The sequence below is a fragment of the Daucus carota genome, chromosome 9, assembly GCF_001625215.2.
Source record: "Daucus carota subsp. sativus chromosome 9, DH1 v3.0, whole genome shotgun sequence".
Taxonomy (NCBI): Eukaryota; Viridiplantae; Streptophyta; class Magnoliopsida; order Apiales; family Apiaceae; genus Daucus; species Daucus carota.
Genome location: NC_030389.2, coordinates 512,203 through 538,149, shown reverse-complemented (window position 1 = coordinate 538,149; position 25,947 = coordinate 512,203). Strand labels below are relative to the sequence as shown.

The following is a 25,947-nucleotide window of genomic DNA, read 5'->3' as shown; positions in this document are numbered from 1 at the left end:
TGTTCATTTAGAAGATTGAATTTTTTAGTTAGAAAATATAAAGAAGATAACATATTTTAGTTAAAAAGATATTTGTTTATATAGATAGGTCTGTATTTCGGCTCAAAGTTAAAAAGAATAATTAGTTATTTAGATAGATCTGTATTTCGGCTCAAGTACCGAGCGACCAAACTTTCAATATTTTGGCCTTAATAGTAAAAAAGATAACATATTTTAGTAAAAAGAATTACTGGTTATATAGATTAGCCTGTATTTCAGCTCAAAGTTAAAAATAATAATTAGTTATATAAATAGGTTCGTATTTCGTAGGTTCGTATTTTGAACCAAGTGCCGACCGAGCAAACTTTCAAAGTTTTGGCTTTAATAGTAAAAAGATAACATATTTTAGTTAAAAAGAATAATTGATTATATAGATAGGCCTATATTTCGGCCCAAAATTAAAAAAATAGATTAGTTATATAGATAGGTGCATATTTTGGCCCAAGTACTGACCGACCAAACTTTTAATGTTTTTATAAAAAAATAGATTAGTTATATAGATAGGTGCATATTTTGGCCCAAGTACTGACCGACCAAACTTTTAATGTTTTTGTTTTAATAGTATAGTATAGATATCCAAAACAGTGCAAAATATAATTAAATATGAAAATTAAATTATATAAAATATATAATTTAATTAAAATATATTCTCTCTCATGTTTCTTAGGAGCCACAACTTGGCTCTTAATTGATTTTTATCAATAAAAATTTCTTTCTCTCCAATTTATCCCAGCTTTTAAATTTTGATCTTCGTTATAGTGGAGCCCACCATGAATAAAATATATAAAAAATATATAGATAGAATAATTGAAATTCATGATCTTAACTTTGTACTAAATTGCTAAGGACCATATATTTTATATTATATTTGAGGAGCAAATTAAGAGACTTTGATTTTTGTTTAACCAAACCTCCCCCACAGTTGCAGAGACACCGAAAACATACTGTAAACGATGTACAGTAAGTAACATTGTAAAAGTCCTATTTACCACTACCCCTGCCAGGAGCAACTGTCAACACAGTAACACACACAGAGAGGGAGAAGAGGAGAGAGAGATTTGTCTCTTCCTCATAATTCACCCCTTTGCTTTACTCTCTGTAAAGATACACACACATATATCAAACCCTGTTGGGTAAGCTACATTTTACATTTCTTCTGTTTTTGGCTTTGATTTTTGGTGAGTATGTGTTATGATCATGGTTTGAGCTGTATAGTTGTTGATATGTGTGTTTTTGGTTGTGGGTATATAACATTTGTAGATTATATACATGCATGTTTTGTTTGGTTGAAAATGTACTGATTGATTGGTGATTTTGTTGGTGGGTTTATGTTGGTTTTAGCTGAATTTGATGATTATGGACTCTCCAAATTCATCCTCCTTGCAGCAGTCATCAACTAATGGTAGCCTCTCTCTCTCTCTCTCGCTCGCTCGCTCTCCCCCTCCCCCTCCCTCTCCCTCTCCCTCTCGCTCGCTCTCTCTCCCCCTCCCTCTCCCTCTCTCCCCCCCCCCCCCTCTCTCTCCTCTCTCTCCCCCCTCCCCCCCCCCTCCCCCTCTCCCCCTCTCCTATAGTGTGTGTGTGGAGGTTTTTAGGAGGAATGTTTTGTCTTATTATAGTATTTGATTTCTGGAATATTTTATAGGTCCTTAGTATTGAGATCTCCATTTTATTCACTTACCATTCTCTGTTAGCAATTACAAACCCTAAAATGAGTTGAACGAGTGGAGAAGTACATATTGGCCAAAGTCGTGGTTGGGTATTAATTCCTTAATTTATAAGTTCAACTTGTAGACATATTTTGAGTGATGTGAAATAATGCATCACACTTGTTATTTGAGTTAGGAGGCAGTTTTATGAAGCTCAACTTCAATGCTAATGGAACTCTGCTCAAATACAGTAGTTTTGGCCTCCAATTCGCATGTTTATTTTCTTGAGACTGGAAAAGCTATCCAAAAAGTAAAGCACTTCTTAATAGAAACTAGAAAAGCTTTTTTATGTTTTCCTTATTTAACTTGAAAACCACGACATACTCCATGGACAAACTTCAATATGATGTGGATCATTAAGCTTACCTTTAGGTCTTTTCACTTGCATACATAGTGAAGAATTTTTTTTTTTCAGATGCATATGCAAAGAGGAACAAGCGGAAAGCTAGTGAAGATGCAACATCTATCACGCCGAACCCCTTTTTTTCTTGTAATTTTACAGTAGGTGATCTCTTGAAGGAGCTTGATATGGGTAGATATGGAAATGTAACTGATATCATGAACAGCCTTTTAGAAGATAGAATGTCTTCACTGAAGCCCTTTTATAAGCTGTTACCAGAATCTGCCTGCAGCAGGTCTATTGAGGATTCCAGAGACACAAGTACTGAGTCAGGAGAGAAATCAGTCAAACTGAAGAATGGAGCTAACTGTGGTAAAGTCTCACAACACATAGTAATTATTGATTCAGATGAGGAGGAAGTTGAAGACCAGGCCCCTGTCCAACCATGTCAAGATGTCCTTTTCAGTAAAACGTTTCCTTCTAGTGCTCCAAAGGTACTCTTTCCTGCCTTATCTTAATGAAAATCATAATGTTGTATAGAGTTGTGAATTCTTTAAGTCTTAAAATTTCTCAGTACTTACGGTTAGCGCATGCATGTAGCTCAACTAAATTTATACACTTCAGAAGTTGTTTTTCAATTACAACCTATATGAAAAGGTATAATTAGGACATTTCGACTTATATCATTTCTAGTTCGATGGCTCCTTAGACTAATGCAGTCAGCCCCTCCAAATAGCTTATATGTGCAGTATATTTGATGAGAGTGCCACTGTTTCTAATATTGGACAGATTTTTAAAATTCAAGGACGACTCAAGAATGAAATATATCAACTCAATATAAAGAATATGACTGAAACCTGGTTTTTCTAGTCACAGGATAAAAGGTTTTATGATATTATATGTTTTATTTACTGCAGCAGAAAGAAATTTTTAGGTATTTTTCTTTAGAAGTCATTCTCTATTGACTACTAAATTCAGTAGTTAGGTTACCTATGGCATATATCACTTTGAAATCCTGTTCTATAAGTTCATGACAGGCATATGAGAAAAGGAGAGGGAATTTTCGCTGTGAAACTAGGTGTTTTTGAGTTATAATATCAGTTATGTCCATAAAGAATGATGAATAGGGCATGAACCTTTTGTTCATGTAAGTTGTATGCAATTGATGGCTGATTGTAACAGGATATTTCTACATTCTCTAAACAATGTTGTGTTAAATTTTCACTCAGATTAATTATTTGAATTTACATAGATTAGTGACTTCAGAATTCTAACTTCAGTTACAGTATACCATGTCATGAGTATGATGGTCTTTTTTTCTTCAAACACTGCATATCTCAATCTGTACATGAGCACTTCTCAAGTGTACAACTTTTTGCTAAGTCAGGCATCCTTTTTTGATTTGGATTGTTTAATTTTTTATGACATAATTTATGTTTATTTTATCATTCTATGCAGTCTAGATTCAGTGTAAAAGTTAACTCCCCTCACCCACCCCCCAAAAAAACAAAAAACCCTCTTCTCCCATTCCGAATGACGGAAAGAGTGATACAGGGGCTCATAATATTATATGTCCTACGCTTTTCGTTTCTTTTAATTGAAATTGTTACTTGCTCATCTTTTCACTTATATCTAATATGGAATATTATTTTGCACAGGCTATGGCAGATGGTGATGCAGGCTTTGTTGGTGCAACAAATATTAAAAAATATGACAGCATGCATGCCCTAGGGAATGATGATTTCACCGATGAAACTGAACAGCCAAGCCCTGTCGCTGGAACGTTAGTTGAAAAAGATAAAGGCATTTATATTGGCGTAGAGGATAGTTCAACTGACGAGGATGATCAACATTCATACAATAATGATGATGCCCTGGGTGATATTTGGCAGGAGATGTCATTTGCAATGGAATCTTGTAAGGTACTTCCCTGATTTGGCATCCCTCTCTGCTTTTGACTAGTTGAGATTCAATAATCTTTAGTAGCAGCCCATAACTCATTTGGTTTTAGAAAAATCTATTAAAATTCACAGCATGTCTAATATTTTATGTTCCAATAATCAAGCATAGCAAATCTCTAGTATTCACGCTCAAATATTGGTTCTTATATAACTTTTGTCGTACATAAACGAACCAGAGGGTAACAGAGGAATCCATGACTGTATATAATAGGCTATATATGAATGATATACCACAGAAATGCTTCAATTTTGCCTTGGTTATTGATAATTTGAAAATGGCTTTGAAATTTGTTTAGAGTGTAGTGGAGTGGAGAAGACTATTCATTATATATGACTAGATAATTTAAGTTATACTATATTCTGGTCAGGAAAAGCACTATTTTGTAGCAAAGTACTTGCTAGGCCTGCCAGTAAAGAACTAAAACTATAAAACAAAAGGAAAACATTCCATATTTATATAACATCTTAGTTTATTTTTTTCCTCATGAGAACAGGTAAAACCAATTTTAAGCACGCCCATATGAAGCAAAACAAATCCCACCATATTTAACTATAAGATTGCATTTATATGGTTTTAGTTTGAAACTTGAAAACCATATAGCAAAAACAATGATCAAATTAATCCTACATTTTGCCACCCTAATTCCTACCTGAGTCTCCTAGACCTTAAATACTTGTTATGTGGTGGTCAATTGCGTTGTAAGTCTCAGCTACATATTCTTCTGATTTAATATAGTAAAGGCCACCTAAATCATTTTTCATATATGCTCTAAATGTAGCTAGAAACACAATAACTACAGGACCATGATCAATTCAAGGAAACAAGATCTAAAATTGAACGCAAACATTTCCGTTTAGAGAACAGAGAATTTTTTTCTGAATATAGATGATTTCTAAACTCTGATTTGCTTTAAGTGTATAGCAAAAGAATAATCTAACAATCAACTAGATACATGTGCTCAAATAGATTCAAAGTAGTTGTGTCTGGTTATTTGCCAAGCAATACAGATACATGAACTTGTGAATTAGTGCTTTTATACAGATACATGATCCTGTGCTGATTAATTCCAGAAACTTCAAGTAATTTTCATGATATTTTAGCCAAGCCTTGACTGGTGACTGCTATCATACTAGTTCCATCCTGAAATATTAGTGAACACAATTTCTCAACAAAACTCTTCTCAAATTATGTAGCCCAAATAATCTTAAATGTAATTGAACTTTTAGGGCACGGAATTCCTATAACTTGCACTTGATTAAAGAATGCTCTTACTATATTAATAACCCCTTTTTACTATTGATTACGTTGCAAGTACTCACTTTTTCATTTTATGTCTTTTCCTTATGTTTCCAAGATTCCTATGTTTTTCGATATTTCTGGTTTTCCTGAAAGTTTATAACATCATCACATACTTTGCCTGCTTCTTCAGGATACCTCTGTAAATCCTGCATCTGATGAGTATGTAACTGATGAAGAAGAAGATTGTGAACATTCATATATCTTAAAGGATGATATCGGCTATGTTTGTCGTATCTGTGGAGTTATTCAGAAAAGAATCGAGTCCATAATTGAATACCAGTATGCAAAGGTATGCATTTATCTTCTGAATTTGTCTGTTTAATAATAATGGAGCTTTTATATGCTATATAGTAAGTAGTATTCTTCTTTACTCCATCTTTCATGCTAGTATGGGAATCGCCAACATGGCAACATTTAGGAACATGCATAATTTAGCTGTCCAGCTATATTGTACAGCTTATTGGCCTATTAATATAAGATCTTCTAGGATCAGTATCTTAATATCTAGAAATTCAGGACATCCTATGATTATGCATCTGTGATATGCTCCATTAGTTCAATTCTATATTGTCAAGTACTTCTTGCCCTCCCATATATCTTGACCCATTTGTTATCTGGTATATTTCCTTGTTCTTATATAAATATTCATAAAGTTATAAGATGTTTAAACATGGACTCTGGGTAGAATTAATCAATGCTTAAATCATAATCATGTCGATATCCTGCCACTGTCTAGATCACATGCCAACATGCGGTCCTACTCCTACACAATGACATAGCTCGAAAGCCCAATTTTTGGGTTTAAGGGTGGATTAGTAGGAGGCCGTTTCCCACTGAGTTCACCACAGTGCCCAATTTTAATCACTAGGAAGCTCGGTCCCATTTTGGGTTCATGCATGTAGATTTAAACATGCTAATATTGTGTGCTAGAGATTATATAGTTGTATGTGTATGCCTCCTACAAATTGCTGTTAGGGGAACACTATATGCATCATACATACCCTCAATCTCTTTAAATTATTAGTTTCACTTGTTTTCTTTACATATATATATTCTCAGAGAACAAGTACCAGAACATATAAATATGAAGACCGCTCTTCTAGAGATGAAGAAGCCAATGACATCTTGCCTGGTGAGGTGAGGTCTGCTGGATTTGATTTTGTTGAGACTGATATCTGTGTTCATCCAAGACACAGTAAGATCATGAAACCTCATCAAATCGAAGGCTTTAATTTCTTGGCGAGGAACCTTTTAACTGATAATCCAGGTGGCTGCATACTGGCCCATGCTCCAGGATCTGGAAAAACTTTTATGATAATCAGTTTTATACAGACTTTAATGGCAAAATATCCCTCAGCAAGACCACTCGTGGTGCTACCAAAAGGTGTCTTGCCAACTTGGAAGAAGGAATTTCTGTTATGGCAAATTGAGGATATTTCTTTACTCGATTTTTACTCTGTGAATGCTAATAGTAGATCTCAGCAACTAGAAGTTTTAAAACAATGGGTTGAGAAACGAAGCATTCTCTTTCTAGGATATGTGCAATTTTCTTCACTTGTGTCAAATCCGAATACAGACGAAATCACTGCTGCCTGCCAAAAAATTCTTTTGAAGCAACCATCAGTTCTCATCATGGATGAAGGTCACACACCTAGAAATGAAAATACTGATCAGTTGGCTGCCCTTCAAAGTGTCCAGACACCTAGAAAAGTTGTTCTTTCTGGCACACTTTACCAAAACCATGTTGAAGAGGTCTTCAACATTCTAAATCTTGTGAGACCAAGGTTCTTAAAGATGGAAGTATGCAAGGGTCCTAAAAGGCATATCTTGAGTATAATAGAAACCAGAAAGAAAGGGAATCTACTGAAGAAAAGTGATCATGAGTTTTATGAGATGGTAGAGGAATCACTCCTAAAGGATGGCGACCTCAACCGAAAGGCACTTATCATACAATGTCTTAGGGAAATGACTAGCAAGGTTCTTCACTACTACAAAGGTGATTCGCTTGATGAACTACCTGGCCTTGTTGATTTCACAGTGTTTCTCAATCTAAGCCCGCGACAGAAACGTGAAGTAATAGAACTGAAAAAATTAGGAGGAAGATTTAAGATTAGCTCTGATGGAGGCTCAATATATGTACACCCAAAGTTAAAAGATCTTTTAAAGAGTACTGCAGGGAAAAAGAGATTTGATCAAGTAAATATTGATAAGATGCTGAATAAATTGGATATAAACGAAGGAGTGAAAGCCAAGTTTTATCTTAATCTGCTTCGTTTGTGCGAGTCAACTGAAGAAAAACTTATTGTCTTCAGTCAATACCTTCCTCCTATAAAATTCCTAGAAAGATTAACAGTGAAGGTTAAAGGTTGGACTCCGGGAAAGGAGATCTTTATGATCACAGGTGATCTTGATAATGATGTTCGAGAACTGAACATGGAACGCTTTAACAACTCCCCAGATTCCAAAGTTTTCTTCGGATCTATCAAAGCTTGTAGTGAAGGTATATCACTTGTGGGGGCTTCAAGAATAATAATACTAGACATTCATTTAAATCCATCAGTTACTCGCCAGGCAATTGGGCGTGCATTCCGACCAGGTCAAGTAAGAAAGGTGTACACCTACCGCCTGGTAGCTGCCGGAACACTGGAACAGGAAGATCATTACACTTCATTTAAGAAGGAGTCTATTCCAAAGCTGTGGTTTGAATGGAATGGGGCTTGCCGTGCAGAAGATTTCCAGCTGGAGAAAGTTAATGTCACAAACTGTGGCGATAACTTTCTGGAAACCCCGAGATTACATGAAGATGTTATCACTCTTTACAGAAGGTGCGCGTAAATTTCTTATTACTATCTTTTTGCTGATTATTGCAGCTCTTGAATGACTCTGATTCAAGTTACTTGATTTCTCTCAGGTAAATGTTTACTCATAGTGCGGCATGTTCACCTACCATTTACTTGATGCTATTCAAAGAAATTGGTTGAATGTGCCATTTATATATTGAAGCCAATCTTAGCCACAGAAGTCACGAACCAATTTAGAGATCTGGAAGCTCATTTTGTTTAGCATATATCTGCATTGTATAAATGAAACAGATATTTTTAACTTTTCCTTTCTTTCCTACTGTGAGGGGATCATCTAGAGTTCAGTTTGTAGAAAAGTGGTGCTAATATATCATTACGTAGTGGATTTCACAGACCTTACTGGGAAATACAATATGTTGGCAGTTCATAGTAGTTCTTAACGATTCTCAGGCTGCAGGAAACTGGGTGTTTAGCAAATGTAACTGGCAATTGCACCTGTTAACCAGCCTATTAGTTCTGATATTATCTATTCCTGTCCGTTATCAGTTTTTAGCATAATTAATTTTTTAGTTTTCTTACTTTGGTTTATAATGCATCAATTAACATCTGCAAGTTCCGTTATCTCGTGTAAATATATATCTTAAAGTTATTCATCTTAGGTCATCCAAGGTAAAGCACTTGTCAAAAACCATTCATGGATGGCTAGAAGACTACTAATTGTCAAAAACCATCCATGGATGGCCAGAAGACTACTAATTTTGAGAATCACCAAAAAACAAGTATCTTATCTTTACAGATATGCTAATCTTTCAAGGAAAATATTACTATACAACTGTGTCATATACATATATAACCAATTGCAGAAGGAAGAGTATTATTTGTAGATTTCCAGGTGCTACCTAGCCATTTTGTAACACTCCCCCACTCTGACAAAAATTGCTCAAAATTACCAACACCAAGTTGTTCTCATGCTACAAAATCTTGCCACAGATGAGAGGAACCAACTCTGTGCTGGCGGTTTTCAGAATCTGTAGAGTCAAAACCGACATAATCTTCCTCCCGTCTCATCATAACAAAATTGGTATCAGCCCCAACAGACACTGGCATGCTGCCATCTTCACGTTGCTGTAATCCCAGTGTGAGTGAGACACCATTCCCATTCCCAAACCCCCCAAATTCTGGAACATGGTAAGCATCCAAGTACTTGTTTTCACTGCCGGGCTGAGCCATTGTATTTGCATAAACATTACATTCATCAACACTCACTCTTGGGGGGTTCATATCTGTTTCTCCGTGATTCAACATCTGGAAACTGGACTGGGTACCTGATCTCACCATATCAACATCGGGAACATGACCAGGCCTGGACTCAGAGAATTGTCTAATCATAGATTTTTCATTCGACGAGGAAGTTGCAGTGTTTTGCAGGTCTGCCCCTCTAGCCTCATATGTCTTTGTATCGTCTTTTGTAGTGTTTGGGGCAATATCTGAGGAGGAATAACATTCCATTTCAGCATCACCAGCCTCTTCTTTGTACATCTCTTCGACCATAGGTTTCCACAAACGTACTCGTGCATTTATAAACCAATTTGATACCTGCAGAAGCACATAAACAAATGTTAAATGCTGTGAACTGCCTTACTATATAGGTTATACACTTCAAATTCAGTTTACCTGACTTCTCGTCAAGCCAGTCTGCCGTGCTAGTACGATCTTTTCAGAATCTTTAGGGTAACTGTAACAAAAAAATATCTTTGTTCTTAATTTGAAAGACATTGAACTAGTCTAACTTAAAGGTAGAGAAAGGGTTTCAGAGGAAATTTACGGATGAAGAAAATGTTCAAACAGCCAAGCACGCAAGATTGAAACAGAGCTTTCAGGTAGTCCCCTCTGCGGCCTCCACGTGTGTTGTTGCATCACACCAAGCTGTTGAAGAGCTCTTTGTTGTCGAAGCTGCTGGTCAACATACCGGAGTCGAGATATTCCAACTGCTGAGCCATCTTGCTCCCTGAGGCTTACTTGAGTAACTCTAATTTGTCCATTTATGGCATCACGCAAACAACGGAATTGGCGGGAAATTGTCTGGAGAGCAAGTGAAGTGTAGGGTTTAGCCGCCCCAGATCCTGAAATTACATCAAATGAAGATACTACAATCTGCATCTGATGAAAGTACTGTTTGTACCGTTTATTGACCTGCAATAAAAATAATCATTTGGTTTTTGAAAGTACGAAGTAAAAGTCAAAGCAAAGCTTCCAAGAGCAGATTTGATAGATGCTCATTACATATAATAGACTTCCTCAACACAATTATGCTAATGAACATTAGGTATACTTCAGAGTAAGCAGGACTTGAGGCAGAAGCTTTGAGATCGAATTACGATATGAAGTACTCCAAAAAATGCATGCAGAAACAAATTTGTGCAGTCACTTGAGTGCAATTAGTTGACTATTAAGGAAAATAGATTACATGGATGTTGATAACTGTAATATTCTTACCTCATCCAGCATAGACAAAAGCTTTGCCATCTTGTTCTGCAATTCGTGTTTTTCAGATGCTGAAAGCTCATTTGGGCCATTGCTGGTTGAATCTTGTCCAGCTGCAGGAGATGCTGAGGTTCCATCGATAGATGCTCTGTCTGCTTCAACACAATCTCCTACACGGTCTTTCTTGCGCTCATGCTGCTTCAGAGCTTTATGAACATTGACAACTTCATCAAGCAGCTGCTGAGCTGCCTTTAGGTACTTGGAGTTGGGAACATTTCTAAGAATATTTTGCATCGCAAAAGAGGAGACATCTGCTTTTAGTAACGCTGAACTGCTTCCCAAAACATCAGGAAGTATGTACTCAGTGTTTCTCGGTTGCCGATTTTGGTAGGTCTCGTCATCTCTAAAGGTTCCATGTCTATCAATGTCATCCCCTGAAAGCGCTGTGTGTGGACTCAAAAACGAAGATCCGCCTAGGTCAGGATTCCTGCCATGGAGAGAAGAAATCTGTAATTCGGATGATAATTGTGGATTGAGGCTGAGAGATAAGCCCTGACCCTGCAAGTTTTGTCTACTATTCATGTTGTTGGTTCCACCTGTTGTCTGCATCAAAGGCATCTCATTTCTACCATCTCTCCACACACTCAGATCAAGTTCACCAGCTCTAGATACTCCTAGGTTCGACATAAATTCTTGATGCGAGAGGTTGGAATGCAGAGCTCCTACGGAAGGAAGATCAATGCTGGTGTTCTGATGTTGGGAATTTCCAGCCAGGGTATCCGAATATGATCCAGAAGAAGATGGATAGTTCATGTACATCATCATATTCCCTGGAATAACAGGTGTTTCTGAATAAGAATTTAACAAAGGCTCCCTCAGATAGTTGATAGGCACGGAATCTCTTTCATTGCTTGAATTTGGAAAGTAAGTAGCCATCAAGTTTTTTCGATCTTAAGCAACTTTTCCCGTGCAAGAGTTGAACTAAACCACCTAGTTTTTTTTGTGAACTGAAAATCCACCTTCAAATGATCACCAACTGAAGAACAGCGGTAAACAACAAGAAAACAACCTAAAGCAGAACCGCAACACAAAAAACAAGTCAGCTTGTATCTACTCAATCCTGTCGCCTAATAATTGAAACGAGAACTCCAGAACTTCCTAAAGGACTGCTGTTTCTTCTTCCTCTAGTGCACTAAAAATTATTCAAAACAATAGCAATTGACACGAGGATGTTTGCATGAGAAACTCCGAGATATCTGCAATTCACTCAAGCACACACTAGCATGTTTGCATAAAAATATCTTGAATTGCTAGCAATCTATGATTCTATGAATATTATTCCACATCCAAAGAATTTATGATCTGTCAAGAACTAGAAAAAATCAATTTCATCGCAGATTATTCGAATAATCCAGTGTGGGATAAGTATACATGAAGCAACTCAAAAGATATTCCCAGAACACTTAAGAATCTACAGCAAAACAAGAACAAGGGAATCAATTAACAAAACTAAATAAGATTACTTAACTCATGATCATCATCTACTATAATCCCAGATTGCAAAAGACAGCAAATTATCAAAGATGAAAACAAAAGTCAGACAAGATAGTGCTTACCACAATAACATATTAGCAACAATTAATATTAAAATACAAATAAAATATATACCTGAAAACCAGTCACAATTGTGTGTCTTATGGGGAACAATAAAGCTCTGATCCCCCAAAATAATCCTCCTTGAACCCAGAAACAAAGACTTCACTTTTCATCAAACACCACTCTCTCAACACAAATTCTTGCTCAAAAGCTTAATTTCTTGTAATGGGTATTTTTAAAACTACATAAAGTTTCAATCTTTCACCAGCTAGCTAGTTGTATCAATACAATATCACAATATATTGGTGTTTTTTGACTTGGCTTCTAGATGTTTGTTCAAGAAATGCAATTTTCTAACCACCAGTTGGTGGAATGCTCTTAATTTTTTTCTTTTATCAACTGTTAATCATAAATTATATAGGGAAGGTCTGAGTTGCTACAAAATCAACCATATCTGCACATTTTTTTAATATGTTTGTTTATTTTATTTAGTATGCTATATCACATTCTTGTAGAAATCTAGTATTTTATTTTCTTGTTTTGTGTAGGTGTCCAAATTATTACTATTTGATTCTGTCTTCTTGTTCCAACTAACAGTTTGGTATTTGTAAAGAGGGTCATATACTTCCTTTATTTCTCATAGTACCACATTGCTTTTGTATTTTATTTATTTCAATGTGTTTGTTCCAGAATAAATCTTCACATACCAACAAAAAGATTATCATCATCCAGAAGTCACTATTCTTTTTTTAATTAATGGAGTAGCTGAATTTTTATGTAATCCATATACATGGGTCATGGTCTAGATGGATGCGGATTGTTAATTGGCACATAAAGTGAGGATTATAACATCTCTTTTTAATATATCGAGCGTTTTGTAACCGCTGGACGGGGAAACTGATCCCATCCACCGTTTTTCAGCGTTAGACTAGTCTTCGCCTACTGCCTACTGTTAAAAAGTGTTGGACGTTTTAAAAAAATTATTATAACCCTAACAGTTAGATATTTATAACTGGGCTAGAAACTATATGCCACCAAATTTGTCCACAGTCACCGGCTAACCGGCTAACAGTTAGATATTTGTCCAACGACCCACAAATTATATACCATCAAACTTGTCCAGTGTCCACAATCATCGATGGTTTTGGACCGCGACCCTATAGATATACATTAGTAGATGCATGTCTCTATCAATATATTTTACTCTAAAGTCCATTATAATCTCAAAATTTTATTTCAATTCTCGATTACTTGAGAATTTATCAAAAAATAATACTCTGTCATCTTAAAAATTCATGTTAGTATAAATTGTTCGAACTCGCGTTCGTTATCGATCTCGGACTTTGAATAAACTCAATAAACAGTTTAGGGTCCTGTTCCCTGACAACTGATTGTCAGGGAACGTTTACACAACACACTGTGTCCCAGCCGTTAGGAAAACTTTTTAAGTATCCGCGGTAAAAAACCGCGGACACTAGGTCAGAGAGAGGTATCCGCTCAAAAATAATAGCGGACAACACAGAAGTAGGATAAACTTTATTGTATATACAATATTAACTTTATTTTATATTTTAAACTTTATTTTATATACAATATATAATATTAACTTTATTTTAGATCTTAAAGTTCATTTTATATACAATACACAATATTAACTTTATTTTATATTCTAAACATTATATAAAATAAAGTTTAGATATATAAAGTATATAAAGTTTAGAATATTAAATAAAGTTTAGAATATACAATATATTAACTTTATTTTCTAAATAAAGTTTAGAATATACAATATATTCTAAAATAAAGTTTAGAAAATAAATTTTATTTTAGAATATATTGTATAATCTAAACTTTATTTAGAAAATAAAGTTAATATATTGTATATTCTAAACTTTATTTTATATGCAATATACAATATTAAATTTATTTTAAACTTTTATATACAATATTGTATATAAAAGTTTAAAATAATATTCTAAACTTTATTTTATATTTTAAATTTTATTTTAGAATATATTGTATATTCTAAACTTTATTTAGAAAATAAAGTTAATATATTGTATATTCTAAACTTTATTTAATATACAATATGAAATTTATTTTAAACTTTTATATACAATATTGTATATAAAAGTTTAAATAATATTCTGAACTTTATTTTATTTTATAAACTTTATATATCTAAACTTTATTTTATATAAAGTTTGGAATATAAAATAAAGTTAATATTGTATATTGTATATAAAATAAAGTTAATATTCTATATTGTATATAAAGTAAAGTTTATAAAATAAAATAAAGTTAATATTGTATAGTGTATATAAAAGTCTTCATGCCTGTCTTTATCCTTCTCCTCTGTCCGCTGTTATTTTCAGCGGATGTCTCTCTGTGACCTAGTGTCCGCGGTTATTTACCGCGGATACTTAAAAAGTTTTTCTTTTGTCCCAGCCGTTGGATCGTCGATCCAACGGCTGGGACACAGTGTGTTGTGTAAACGTTCCCTGACAATCAGTTGTCAGGGAACAGGACCCAACAGTTTAATAGTCTTAATCCAAATCTCCAATAAATACAACTCTTTAAATTTATGCATAGCACTTTTTACAAAGGAGTGATGCATTGTTGTACTTGGATAACTTTTAAAAAATCACATGCAACAAAAAAGAAATTATGGACCGACAGGAGTTAATAATTGTAATGTAGATTGTTGGTAGCTAGAATAGTAATATATCCTTTTTCATCAAAATGGTGTACTCTTGATTACTACCATTTGAGGCATGAACCTTGCTACAAGCTTACACTATTCAATCTCATTCATTGACCAACGACCACAATGTAGCTTAATACTGTATTTTTCATGCCTTTCTTATTTGCAAAGTAAACCATCCAGCATTGGCTTTCATGTCAAAGTACAATAGATAAGTCTCTTTCAATTTAACACACCAAACACATAGCCGGAATTCCGGGGAGGCTAGCAAGACTGAATTTTGAGCAAGAAAATTTAATGACTTTTTGTATTTAGGGCCATGTTGTATTCATAAAACTCAAACACATTTTACATCTAAAGCTTGACTAATTTTATAAAAACTTCTCCTATTTTTAGGTTTCGGGTCTTTAACATACGTTTGTTAGTAGCATATGTTTGAGCGGGAAAAAAAGTTATGGACAGCTTAATCTAAAATTTTCATGGATATAAAGGGCGCTACAATATCAGTCAACAGAAATTATTTCATCCTTGGATTTTTTATTTCCAGCATAATTTTTCTGATGGACGTATGCTAATATTATTCATATAGAGCTACCTTGTTTCTGTTTCTGTTATAGCTATTTTGCTTCAAAAAATTTTGTATTACAGTCAAAATTGCTTATTAAGCAAAGACCAGATCAACTTGGACGAAATCATGAGCAATAATGGAGGAGTGCAAATTAGTTACCCATTTTTGCTAGTTGAAAGAGCTCAGTGGTCACCATCTTCTGTTTGGCTAGATACTCATATTTGGTAACCCAAACAAACCATTATGATGCATTTTGGATAATGATGTTGTACTTATAGCAAAGAGGGCTTTGCTTCTAGTTTCAACTAATTGCCATTTGAACAACATTTTCTTAATCATATTTCCAGAGCTACTTATTTTTGCTTCTGTCATGAACGTGTTGTATACACTGTAAATCCACGCAATCTTTAGACAAATGTATTATAATCGATGTTCAAAAAGGCGGATTACTTTAAATTTCAAAAACCGAATTGACAGAAAACCTTATAACGACTAATCATGTGATTAACCGGCTATACCCATACTCCCGTCTTTTAATACTTTTCCATGTTTATTTTTCTCACGGTTTCACGGTTGTCAATTCACACTTTTGATCATTAATATTTTTAATTTCGTATTGGTATTAAATATAAAACTTCACCGTTAAAGTACTCACAAATACGAAACCAACAAGATCGCTCATGATTATATTTAGTATTATAAATTAAACATAAATGAGTAATCTATCTCATATTATGAACAATGTCAACATATCAAACGAGAAAAATTTTATGAGACGGACTGGCGGAGTAAATTTTAGAATAATGATCGAAGTACCACAGACAATAAATTACAGTAGTATGCAGATATAAAAATTGCAGTGCGCAGGACAAAGCTGCTAGGGCAGGTGGTCCCATACTTGCATTACGTTTTTCTGACCTAGCTAGGAATCTGTACACTACCACGGGCGGGAAGAATCAAGGATTCGCGGTCAGCATAGGTTAAACATATTATATTCGGCTTAAATTTAAATAATTGTTAGAAAATTTAATTTTCTAATTTAACGATCTATTATTTGTACCAGTTATCTCTGCAAACTACCACTGCTTACATATCTGTTTCTCTTAAAAGGTTTCCTCAGTTTTCGTATTGTGTTTCAGCAGCTCGTACAGTATAGTCGAAAGTTTTTTTTTACGTAGATAAGAGAACTCCTCCGTCTCATTTTGTTTGAGTTTGTTTGACCAGCACTGTAGGTTTGACTCATTTTGAGAGTTAGTAGATATCGAATTAGTGTATTTTACGAATATGTAGTTGAAATAATCTTATAATATGTTACAAATAGAAGATTCATTCTTTTCCGAACATTCAAAAAAAAGAAGTGGTTCGAATAAAATGGGATGAACAAACGAGTGTACCTGTGTTTTGTATCTATGTGAGCGTGAGTGAATTTTGTGATTGGGTACGTGAGATAAGTGGAGAAGAAATGCAAATGTGTGTGTCAGATAGCAGTGAAGGCTTTTGTCTCTGTTACTACCATTGCCACCTTACAGTTTGCAGAGATACGCTTTGGGAGGGGTGCTGCTATCCAAATATACATGCTTAATCACTACAGTACTTACTTAATTAAGTCTCAGAAATTACTGAGAATCAACACTGTTTGCTGTAGTTTCATTCATCTAGTTTATTGGGAGGGTGATAATCATAAAGCATACCTGTTGAACAATATTGGAGGTCCTGTGTATAAATTTGTTTGGAGCTTTTTGTGTGGTAACTGGTAAAACACATACAAAAAGTTTTGTATATGAAAAAACTTGGACAAAATTGGACATAAAAATATATTTAACATGAGACTACATACGAGAAATGTGTGACAGAAAAAATACACTCATAAATACGTCTAATTCGAAAGTCCTATATGGCTGGGCCTGTTGTACACCATAATCCAAGCCCCGGTGATAATATTGCCAGAACTGATCAAGTAGGCAACAAGCTAACAGGTATTGTGGAGTTGCATTATCCATCCATGCATTGGCATTGTAGTACAGAATGAAATCTATATCCACATTTTACTCCAGACTCCAACATTCCTAAATGCAGATATTAAATTATTAAAATATTGTTGCATGGTTATTTAATTGGTAAATAGTTGTGGAAATTATTATTTTAATTGATACAGATGATGTGGAATTTTACTATAAGTTTCTAGAGATTGGAGTTGACTATAACTATTGATAAGGAATTTGTATCATTTGAGTGGTGAAATTTATATATATAATCTATAACTTTTTTTTCGACATGCCACATATATTTTAAGTTAGATTTTGTAGGATCGAAAATGTTTTCATGATATGAGTTTAAAATATATATCTTAGTATATCAAAGATTATATTTGATTGTTGTTTTAAATTAAATGAAATATATGTGATGATACGATGAATTTGGCTGTTGGACCTATTATGTTATCTTTTTAGTTTTGCAGGTAGATACATAAGAGTATATGCCGTAAATTTGTAATTATTTTTGTGTTTCACGTGTTTAAATTATTATGTGCTTTTCGAGAGAGTGTTATATTTGATGGCTTGTTAATTGCATATGCGTTTCCGTCTTGTCATTCACTAATAATTGTGTCATTTTAGTTTAATTTTATTTCGGTGCGTGGCAGTTTTCTTTATGTTTGGTTCTTCCCTTGTCTCTTTTTTCTTTCTTTACGCGAATCTTGTGCCTTTTAGTTGGATTTTTAACCGGTCATTAAAGTTTAATTGACTAAATTTTCGGTGTCAGGTCATAGCATGACCTATGATTAGTCGGTTTGAATTAAAATAATATTAATATATAAATATATCTATTTCATATAATCAAGTAACTCATTTTTACTATGAAAATGTAGATATCCCGGTCTAGTTGGTGATAAAATGAATTAAGATACTAATACATATTCGTTCAAAAAAAATATTAATACAAAGATAAAATATCTTTTTGATGAGATCAAATGACGCATTCTCATCATAAGAATGTAAATAACCACATTAATCATTTCTAAGATATCGATATACGAATAAATCATTTATCTCAATACAATCAAACGATCCATTCTCATTTTGAGAAAATATATAATCATATCTTGTATCTTAGTTTAGTCGATTATGAGTTAAGTTTGTTATATTCATGTTGCCTATCAAAAAAACAATGAACTGGTATGGACTCCATCCATAAAATTGGGCTACTTCTGTTGGACTACTTTTTCTATGAGTTGATATTGGGCTTTTGGTAATTAATTCTCCCCTGATTAATATATACCCTGTGTGGCAATATACGAGTTAATTGTTCATCATAATTAAACGTCAGAGAGGCGCTGCACCTCTACTAGGAGACCCACCACAACTTTTATCCATAGTTTCATTTTGTTCATTCCAACATTCCGCAATATTCCATTCTAAACTCAACTTAATTTATTAGGCATTCCGCATTCGCGGAGTTCCATAAATAATTTCAAAACAATGTTATCATTAAACATCGAAACATCCTCATCAATACTAAACCATCGGAACTCTTGAATATATCATATCCGCTCATCTTACACGGTGATATTCTCGAAATGAGGTAAAGTCGAATCCAAGACCTGAGTCAATAGAGAATTAAATCTTAATCATTTTTTTTTGAAAGGAATTAAATCTTAATCATTATTTTTAATTTTAGAGTTTGTCTAGTGTGTATTTATGGGCATATGCTAAGCTCGAAATTTGATATGTTTGGGAGGTTTTGATTGATGTGTTTGTTGTATTTGCATGGGGTCCACCATTATTAAAATATGAGAACCAATCAAAATCTCTCAAACTTATAAAATTCTACACTTAGCATGTGAACATGGGCACACAGTAGAAAAATCATTAATTCTAACATGTTGTAAAAAAAGGAGTCAGACTTTATCGTGAAAATAAGGATTGATCGGAAATTAATTGAATTAATCGGTATTAATCGGATTAGTCGAGGATTAATCAGAAATTTAATCAGTTCGACTCGATTATTAATCGCGATTTTTAGAAGGAGATATCATAGAAATTATATATACATGCCGAGAAGTCATTTATATACGTCATATAAATTAAATATACGTGTCGAAAAGTCTACGCTTACGGATAAAATGAAACCGAAAGCATAAAAATACAAAAAAACAAGCGTAACGTCTGTGCTTCTGGAATTCCTAAAATAATCTCTCTCTGTTTCAGTAAAGTAGTTTGATATCTATACACACTCTCCTGTATCTATCTATCCATGGCGAGACCCCGTGGCTCGAAGAAAACCCTCGACTCCTACTTCGTCAAGGCGCTCAACAAGCTCGTACGCCGTAAGTCACTCACTTTAACGATGTCGTTTAATTAATTCAGTTTAATTCAATAATTTGATTGATTGATTACGTCGTTTTTATGTTTCGCAGCTGGAGACTGCGTGTTGATGAGGCCTATCGAGCCTTCGAAACCGCCATACGTGGCGAGAATCGAGAAGATCGAATCGGATAGCAGGGGTGCAAATGTTAGGGTTCATGTCCGGTGGTATTACCGCCCGGAAGAATCGCTAGGTGGAAGGCGACAATTTCACGGCTCCAAAGAAGTGTTTTTGTCCGATCATTGTGATTATCAGAGTGCCGATACTATTGAGGGGACTTGCAATGTTCATAGTTTCAAGAGTTATACGAAACTTGATGCGGTTGGGAATGAGGACTTCTTTTGTCGGTTTGATTATGATTCGACTACGGGAGCGTTTAATCCCGATAGAGTTGCTGTGTATGTTTGTGTCGAATAATTATATGATTTCGTTTATTTGCTAATTCATAATTGCATTTTGAGCGTGTATTTGATTGTTGTGGACAGGTACTGTAAATGCGAAATGCCTTATAATCCTGATGATTTGATGGTTCAATGTGAGGATTGCAGCGATTGGTAAGTTAATCAATGTTATTGAAGTGTGTAGTTATGTGTTTAGTCGGTATGTGTGCTTTGTAACATTGTTCCTGTCCGTCTTTGTGGTAGCATGCTCACATGCGGAATTTTCTTTGAGCAATACATGCGATCATTATTATAATATGTAGTCTCTTAATTTTGTTTTAAGATGATGGGTTGCTATGTTTGCAAGATTATATAGAATGGGGAAATGGCTATGTGGTGTGGTTTTTACTATTACTTTTGATCGTGGTTATGATCTATGTTGCTCTGTACTCTAACTCGGGTATGAAGTGTCAGTCATGATACACATATCTGATTGTCGGACTCAAAAAATTTGAAAATTAGGGATTTGGGGATACGGCAGAGTAAATTGATAAATAAGTATGGTAAGTAGATACCATAATGAAAAGTAACCATCAAATTTAGATCAAACACAATTTTATAAAGAATTTTGTAAATTAGGGATCTTCTCTGTTTTTTATATTTGCTTCTTTCTTTGTGCTCATTCGTTTTGTTTTGTTTTGCTTGTATATTCAACTCGTGTGTGGCCTTGAAATTGGTGATAGTGTCCACATTTTGCTCAAAGAATCTGGCATGAAATAAGTGTCGTGTCTGATTGTCTAACCATTGGACACGGGTACGGCTACCTAAACAGAGTCAGTCTGAGTAACATAGGTCATAATATAAGGGTTAGATTGGTTGGTAAAATTCTATATTAGGGTATGTGAATTAACAAGCGAGTTGACACTATATTGATGAAATTAATTTATTTTTTCACAAAATTTTGTGTCAGCATTAGTTCATGATCAACTCATCCTTTTTCTATGTTCGGTATGAAATGGATTCAATATATATTTGTATTTTTTCAGGTTCTTTGTTCACTTTAAAGTTGCAATATATCCAATGCCTTCTTGGTAGGGCTGTCAAAGGGATAATTTGGATATGCCTATATCCGTATCCGTATTCTCAATTATCGGATTCAGATACGGATAATATCCGCTTTATTTCGGATATGGATAATATCCGCTTTTTCTCGAATACGAATGCGGATATTTCGGACGGATGTCGGATTTTTTTGATGGTACTACCGTATTAACGATGATTTTAGAACAATTATTTTGTGAGTAAGCTTAAATAATATTTTAATGGGAAAATAGATTTTTTTGTCACCAAACTTATTATGTTTTTAGAAACTTGCCAATCAACTAAATTTTTTTTCCTTTTAGTCACTGATGTTAGGTTCGGATATGATTATTAGCATTGTGATAATTTTTTGATGCAATTATTAGCATTGTGATAATTTTTTGTAGCATCATTAATACATAGTGATAGTATATAATTTTTTGATAATATGATGTATGTTTATATCTTTGTATATAGCAATAATAACATAAAATGAGGTGATATAATATTAAAATCAGGAAAAATCGTAATTAGAATTCTAGAAATTCATTAAATCATCAGTATGGAATCAATGACTTCAAATAATTTATGCTCTCCATGATAAAATAAAGTCTAATTGAGTGATACGATGCATCATCTTTCACTATTAAAGTTTCAATCACCTAGTTCAGCCTAAGATCTCTCTTAAATTTATCCTCATACTCCCTCCGTCCCACCCATTTCTTTACACTTTCCTTTTTGGGGTGTCTCATCCAATTCTTTACATTTAAAAACTTACCAAAAATAGTCAATGGATCCCACCACTTCTCCACTTTCTTTCCTTTTCACACTACTTTTACTCCACTATTTTCTTTTTATACATTAAAAATCAATGGGTCCCACCACTTCACCCACTTTTATTTCTCTTTTCCATTACTTTATACATATTTCTTAACCTCCGTGCCCAACCCATTCGATAAGAAATGAGAGGGACGGAGGGAGTAATTTTTAATAACTTTATCTTATTATAATCTTCAAGATAAAGATAAATAAATAGAGAGAGGAAAACTTAATCTTCGATGATTTATGAGATTTTCTTTTTGCGTATAAAAATTCAAACCCTTAATTTTTTATTCGGAAGAAAAAATAAAATAATTTATGAGAGTACACTATTAAAAACCGTAAAATGCGTGTTTAACTCTTATCACCGAAGATAAACGATCTTGGGTACATAAAAGTACAATATATAAAGATAGACATATATCAAATCATCAAAATATTACAGGTTATCACTATATTTTAACAATACTACAAAGAATTAATATAATGGTAATAATCAAATCCGAACCTAACTTTAGTGGCAAAAAGAATTCCGAACCTAACATCAGTGACTAAAAGGAAAAAAAATTTAGTTGAGTGGCAAATTTCTAAAAACATAATAAGTTCGGTGACAAAAAAATCTATTTTCCCTATTTTAATATATGTATAAAGTATTTGTATAATTATATAAAATTTGTGTTAAATGTATTATTTAATGCATATACACACCCTACAAGCTAATAGAATAAAATTTTACTTATATATAATTATATATTATATAATTTAAATTTCATTTATGTATTTAATTTCAGATTCGAATATCACGGATTCGGTTACAGATAATATCTGCTTTATTTCGGATACAAATAATATCCGCTTTTTCTCGGATACGAATATGAATTTTTCAGACGGATATCGGATCTTTCGATTTCTTTTTTTGACAGCCCTACTTCTTGGTCCGATATATTTCTCACTACCTTTACGGGAGGTTGAGGGTTTAAATCTTGTCAAAGATAAGATGTGTGTATGACTGTGTTTTATAGTATACAAAAGGAAGTTGTTATTGATTCTTCTCAAGTCAGTGTACAAGTAGTTTTTTTAGTATTATTTTTCTTTGTTGCATTGTTATATCGAAGAAGGAATGCTTATAAAGTCTTTTTTTTTTCCGGTCTGTTTGATAAAGTTATGAATTTATGATATTTATATGTGATGCTGCCTTACTAATATTAAGCATTAGATATAAAAGCAAATAGGGAGTTGAAGAAAGTCATTTGCATATACCCTAGAAACAAATACAAAATCTTTTGCAGTTGCCCAAGAAATTGTTGAGCCACTTGCCCATGGCAGTGCCAAGAGGCCCAAGACTGGTGCGCCAAGTGGCTGTATAGCCACATAACTGAAACTTGTTTAATTAGTAATGATCCTTAGTGCAGACAAATATTTAAATTGTCAATAACCATATTGCAGTGTTGATTTTAAATACTTGATATGGTGTTTGTGATTCAGGTTTCATCCTAAATGTATTGACATGACTATTGAGGACGCCCAAAAGATTGAACACTTCTTTTGTCAAAATTGTTTATCTGAAGCGCAGAAGAAGATACAAAATTCACGTGCTACTTCCAGGCCCTCCGACACAAAGGTAAAATCTTGTATACTATAGTTTAATTTAATCTAGAATCTAAATGAAGGAAAAGAAATTACATATGTATATTAGAAATTATTTCTAAATAACTAACAGGCAACTCCTCGATGACTCACTTAACTTGTTGTACGACTTGGTCAAAAAATATCAGTTGCTTGCTCTAATTCTGTGACAATTTCTGACTTGCTGACTTGCTGATTAGCAATTATGCTAATTATACTCCTCTCTTGTTAAAAGTATTGTTTAATAATAGCTCTAAGAAGTTTATTGTTTGTGCTATTATATAAATGATTTTAATTACTTGATTCTGTTTGTAAGGGGTAATCAGTTACTATTACTCGCAGGAAAAGGATAGTGAACTATGATGTTTTTTTTAATTTTTGTCCCCTGTGTATGTCTGAGGTATTTTTCCCTGTGCAGTCGACATTGTAATAGTTGAGTCTCATCTGTATCCAAGATTGTATGTGGATCTGATTCATCCTCAAATTAGGTAAATAGTTAAGAATATGCCTGAATCTAAAATCTTAACTACTAATCAATCTTATAAGAAACTAGTACAATGCAAGTGAGCTCTGACCTAGTGGTGACCTAGGAATGAGTTGGCACTAGATTAAGGCTCCGAATTGTACAGGACAGCTTTTGCACTCTGTAGAAGGTTTTAAGGATATTTCCCTATGATAAAATGATAAAGTATTTTCAGACTTGAGGTTGTCTTTATGCTCATCTTGCTTGCTGTGTCCAATCTTTATGTTGTCCTTCTCATTTTGCTATTAAACTTTTTATGAAGCAGAAATGTTAATGTTCGTTTGAATGTCTTAGGTGGAAACCAAACGTCGTAGGCGATGACATTTCAGAGGCGTCTCTTTTGACTATCGCATGGATGAAAACTTGGATCGTAGAACTGTTGGCATCACAAACAAAGTGCTGGTTTCAGAAAGAAGCTGTGTTTCAAAGTTATTGTCTGTCATTGTGTCGGTTTCATCTGAGGGATAGTCCGTCAAAGTTGTGTTTCGTAGTCTGTAATTACCTATGTAATATATAGATTATCTTTTGCTTTCTGGCTTGTTTCTGTATTAGAGTCTGGAATCTGTCTGTTTTCAGCGAAGTTTTTAACTTCTACTAGAGCAATAGATTAATTAAGGAGTCTTTTCTTGTATATATGGTTCTGTGAACCAAGTAATTAAATTGAGGAGTCTTCTGTTATATATGTTTTTATAAATGAGTGCTCATTACCAGTGTAGGATTTCAATCACAATCCATTTATGTTAATGCTTTAGAGTTAGTCAGTCCAGTAAGACGTGCACAACAAATTCGAAGAAATGATACTGTTTTTGAAAACAAAACGCACCAGGATTGTTTTTAGTAAAGTGAAAAGTGAAGGAACGCAGGTGTGCTGAATGATTACATAGGGGCGTTTAGTTCATGGTTAATGAGCCTGTTTAACGGGAATCAAAAACTCAAACTCATGTGTTGGTGTTTGTATTAGTCATACCACAATGAGAGCCCTCATTATCCATTTGATGGATAAATCATTCCTTCCTAATCCGTGGGATACTTATTCTCATATCCTTGATCATTCTCATAATTGTGTACAGGATAATGAGGACTTAATATTACAGGTTTGGCGTGTTTAATGCTTAAAATGTAGTCGTGGATCACTCATCATATATGCAAAAGCAAAAAAAAAACTAAATTACAAAAGCACATTACAGAGGAAAACATTATCGGCACGAGAACTCATAACCATTGATGATCAGTGGAAGAGAGTCTTATTAAAGAAAAGTATTGTTACTGCTCGGGGCCAAAACTTGTCTTAGAAAAACCTGAACGGTTTGGTTTTGGCTTTATCATACAGACAATTTTTTCGAAAAAGTGAGTAGAGGAAAGGCTGCTAAGATCTCTGCAGTTTTAGCGGTTATTATAGCTATTGTTCTTTGAACTAAGCAAGTGTAGCTAATTTCACATTCTGTAGCTGATCGATATGGCAAATTCTGTTGAAAAATTATCATGCAATATTGTTCAATGAACAACTTAGCAATAAAAGCTAAACCTGAAGACATGCTGGAAGCTAGTAGAGAGACCGGGAATTTTTTACAACTAGGTTCATAGTAATAATTTTGCTGCAACACCCAAGCTCTCTTGATTTATTACCAAAATGCACCAGTACTACTGATTACCATAAT

General features: G+C 33.9%; 3 protein-coding genes across 8 annotated transcripts; 2 read left to right on the top strand and 1 right to left on the bottom strand.

Moving 5' to 3' along the window:
• The first annotated feature begins 957 nt into the window (after positions 1-957).
• On the top strand, positions 958-8,716 carry LOC108200731 (protein CHROMATIN REMODELING 35). 2 transcript variants are annotated; one of them, XM_017368977.2, is made up of 7 exons: positions 958-1,172; positions 1,381-1,441; positions 2,161-2,579; positions 3,744-4,007; positions 5,477-5,635; positions 6,406-8,171; positions 8,258-8,716. In XM_017368977.2, exons 2-7 carry the CDS (start codon positions 1,390-1,392, stop codon positions 8,259-8,261), a joined length of 2,664 nt encoding a protein of 887 aa, XP_017224466.1. In that variant the 5' UTR covers positions 958-1,172; positions 1,381-1,389; the 3' UTR covers positions 8,262-8,716. The 2 variants fall into 2 exon arrangements, with proteins under 2 accessions (XP_017224466.1, XP_017224467.1); XM_017368978.2 differs by having other exon boundaries at positions 958-1,217.
• A 196-nt stretch (positions 8,717-8,912) lies between these two features.
• On the bottom strand, positions 8,913-12,682 carry LOC108203009 (BEL1-like homeodomain protein 7). Of its 5 annotated transcripts, none has more exons than XM_017371689.2 (5): positions 12,300-12,682; positions 10,644-12,102; positions 9,973-10,340; positions 9,822-9,882; positions 8,913-9,743 (listed from the first exon to the last, which is right to left on the bottom strand). In XM_017371689.2, the coding sequence occupies exons 2-5, from the start codon at positions 11,565-11,567 to the stop codon at positions 9,114-9,116; spliced, it is 1,983 nt and encodes a 660-aa protein (XP_017227178.1). In that variant the 5' UTR covers positions 11,568-12,102; positions 12,300-12,682; the 3' UTR covers positions 8,913-9,113. The 5 variants fall into 5 exon arrangements, with proteins under 5 accessions (XP_017227178.1, XP_017227179.1, XP_017227180.1 ...); XM_017371690.2 differs by having other exon boundaries at positions 10,644-11,887; XM_017371691.2 differs by having other exon boundaries at positions 10,644-11,823.
• A 6,968-nt stretch (positions 12,683-19,650) lies between these two features.
• Positions 19,651-24,993, top strand: LOC108200199 (chromatin remodeling protein SHL-like). Its single transcript, XM_017368260.2, has 5 exons — positions 19,651-19,823; positions 19,914-20,259; positions 20,347-20,415; positions 23,626-23,761; positions 24,584-24,993. The coding sequence occupies exons 1-5, from the start codon at positions 19,751-19,753 to the stop codon at positions 24,608-24,610; spliced, it is 651 nt and encodes a 216-aa protein (XP_017223749.1). The 5' UTR covers positions 19,651-19,750; the 3' UTR covers positions 24,611-24,993.
• Positions 24,994-25,947: the final 954 nt, after the last annotated feature.

Coding starts and splice junctions, on each gene's coding strand:
- LOC108200731 (XM_017368977.2), top strand. CDS start 1,390: ATGATTATGGACTCTCCAAATTCATCCTCCTTGCAGCAGTCATCAACT. Junction 1,442..2,160: donor GCAGCAGTCATCAACTAATG/GTAGCCTCTCTC, acceptor TTTTTTTTTCAG/ATGCATATGCAAAGAGGAAC. Junction 4,008..5,476: donor TTGCAATGGAATCTTGTAAG/GTACTTCCCTGA, acceptor CTGCTTCTTCAG/GATACCTCTGTAAATCCTGC.
- LOC108203009 (XM_017371689.2), bottom strand. CDS start 11,567: ATGGCTACTTACTTTCCAAATTCAAGCAATGAAAGAGATTCCGTGCCT. Junction 9,883..9,972: donor TTTGAACATTTTCTTCATCC/GTAAATTTCCTC, acceptor TTTTTGTTACAG/TTACCCTAAAGATTCTGAAA. Junction 9,744..9,821: donor CTGGCTTGACGAGAAGTCAG/GTAAACTGAATT, acceptor GTGCTTCTGCAG/GTATCAAATTGGTTTATAAA.
- LOC108200199 (XM_017368260.2), top strand. CDS start 19,751: ATGGCGAGACCCCGTGGCTCGAAGAAAACCCTCGACTCCTACTTCGTC. Junction 19,824..19,913: donor GCTCAACAAGCTCGTACGCC/GTAAGTCACTCA, acceptor TATGTTTCGCAG/CTGGAGACTGCGTGTTGATG. Junction 23,762..24,583: donor CCAGGCCCTCCGACACAAAG/GTAAAATCTTGT, acceptor TGAATGTCTTAG/GTGGAAACCAAACGTCGTAG.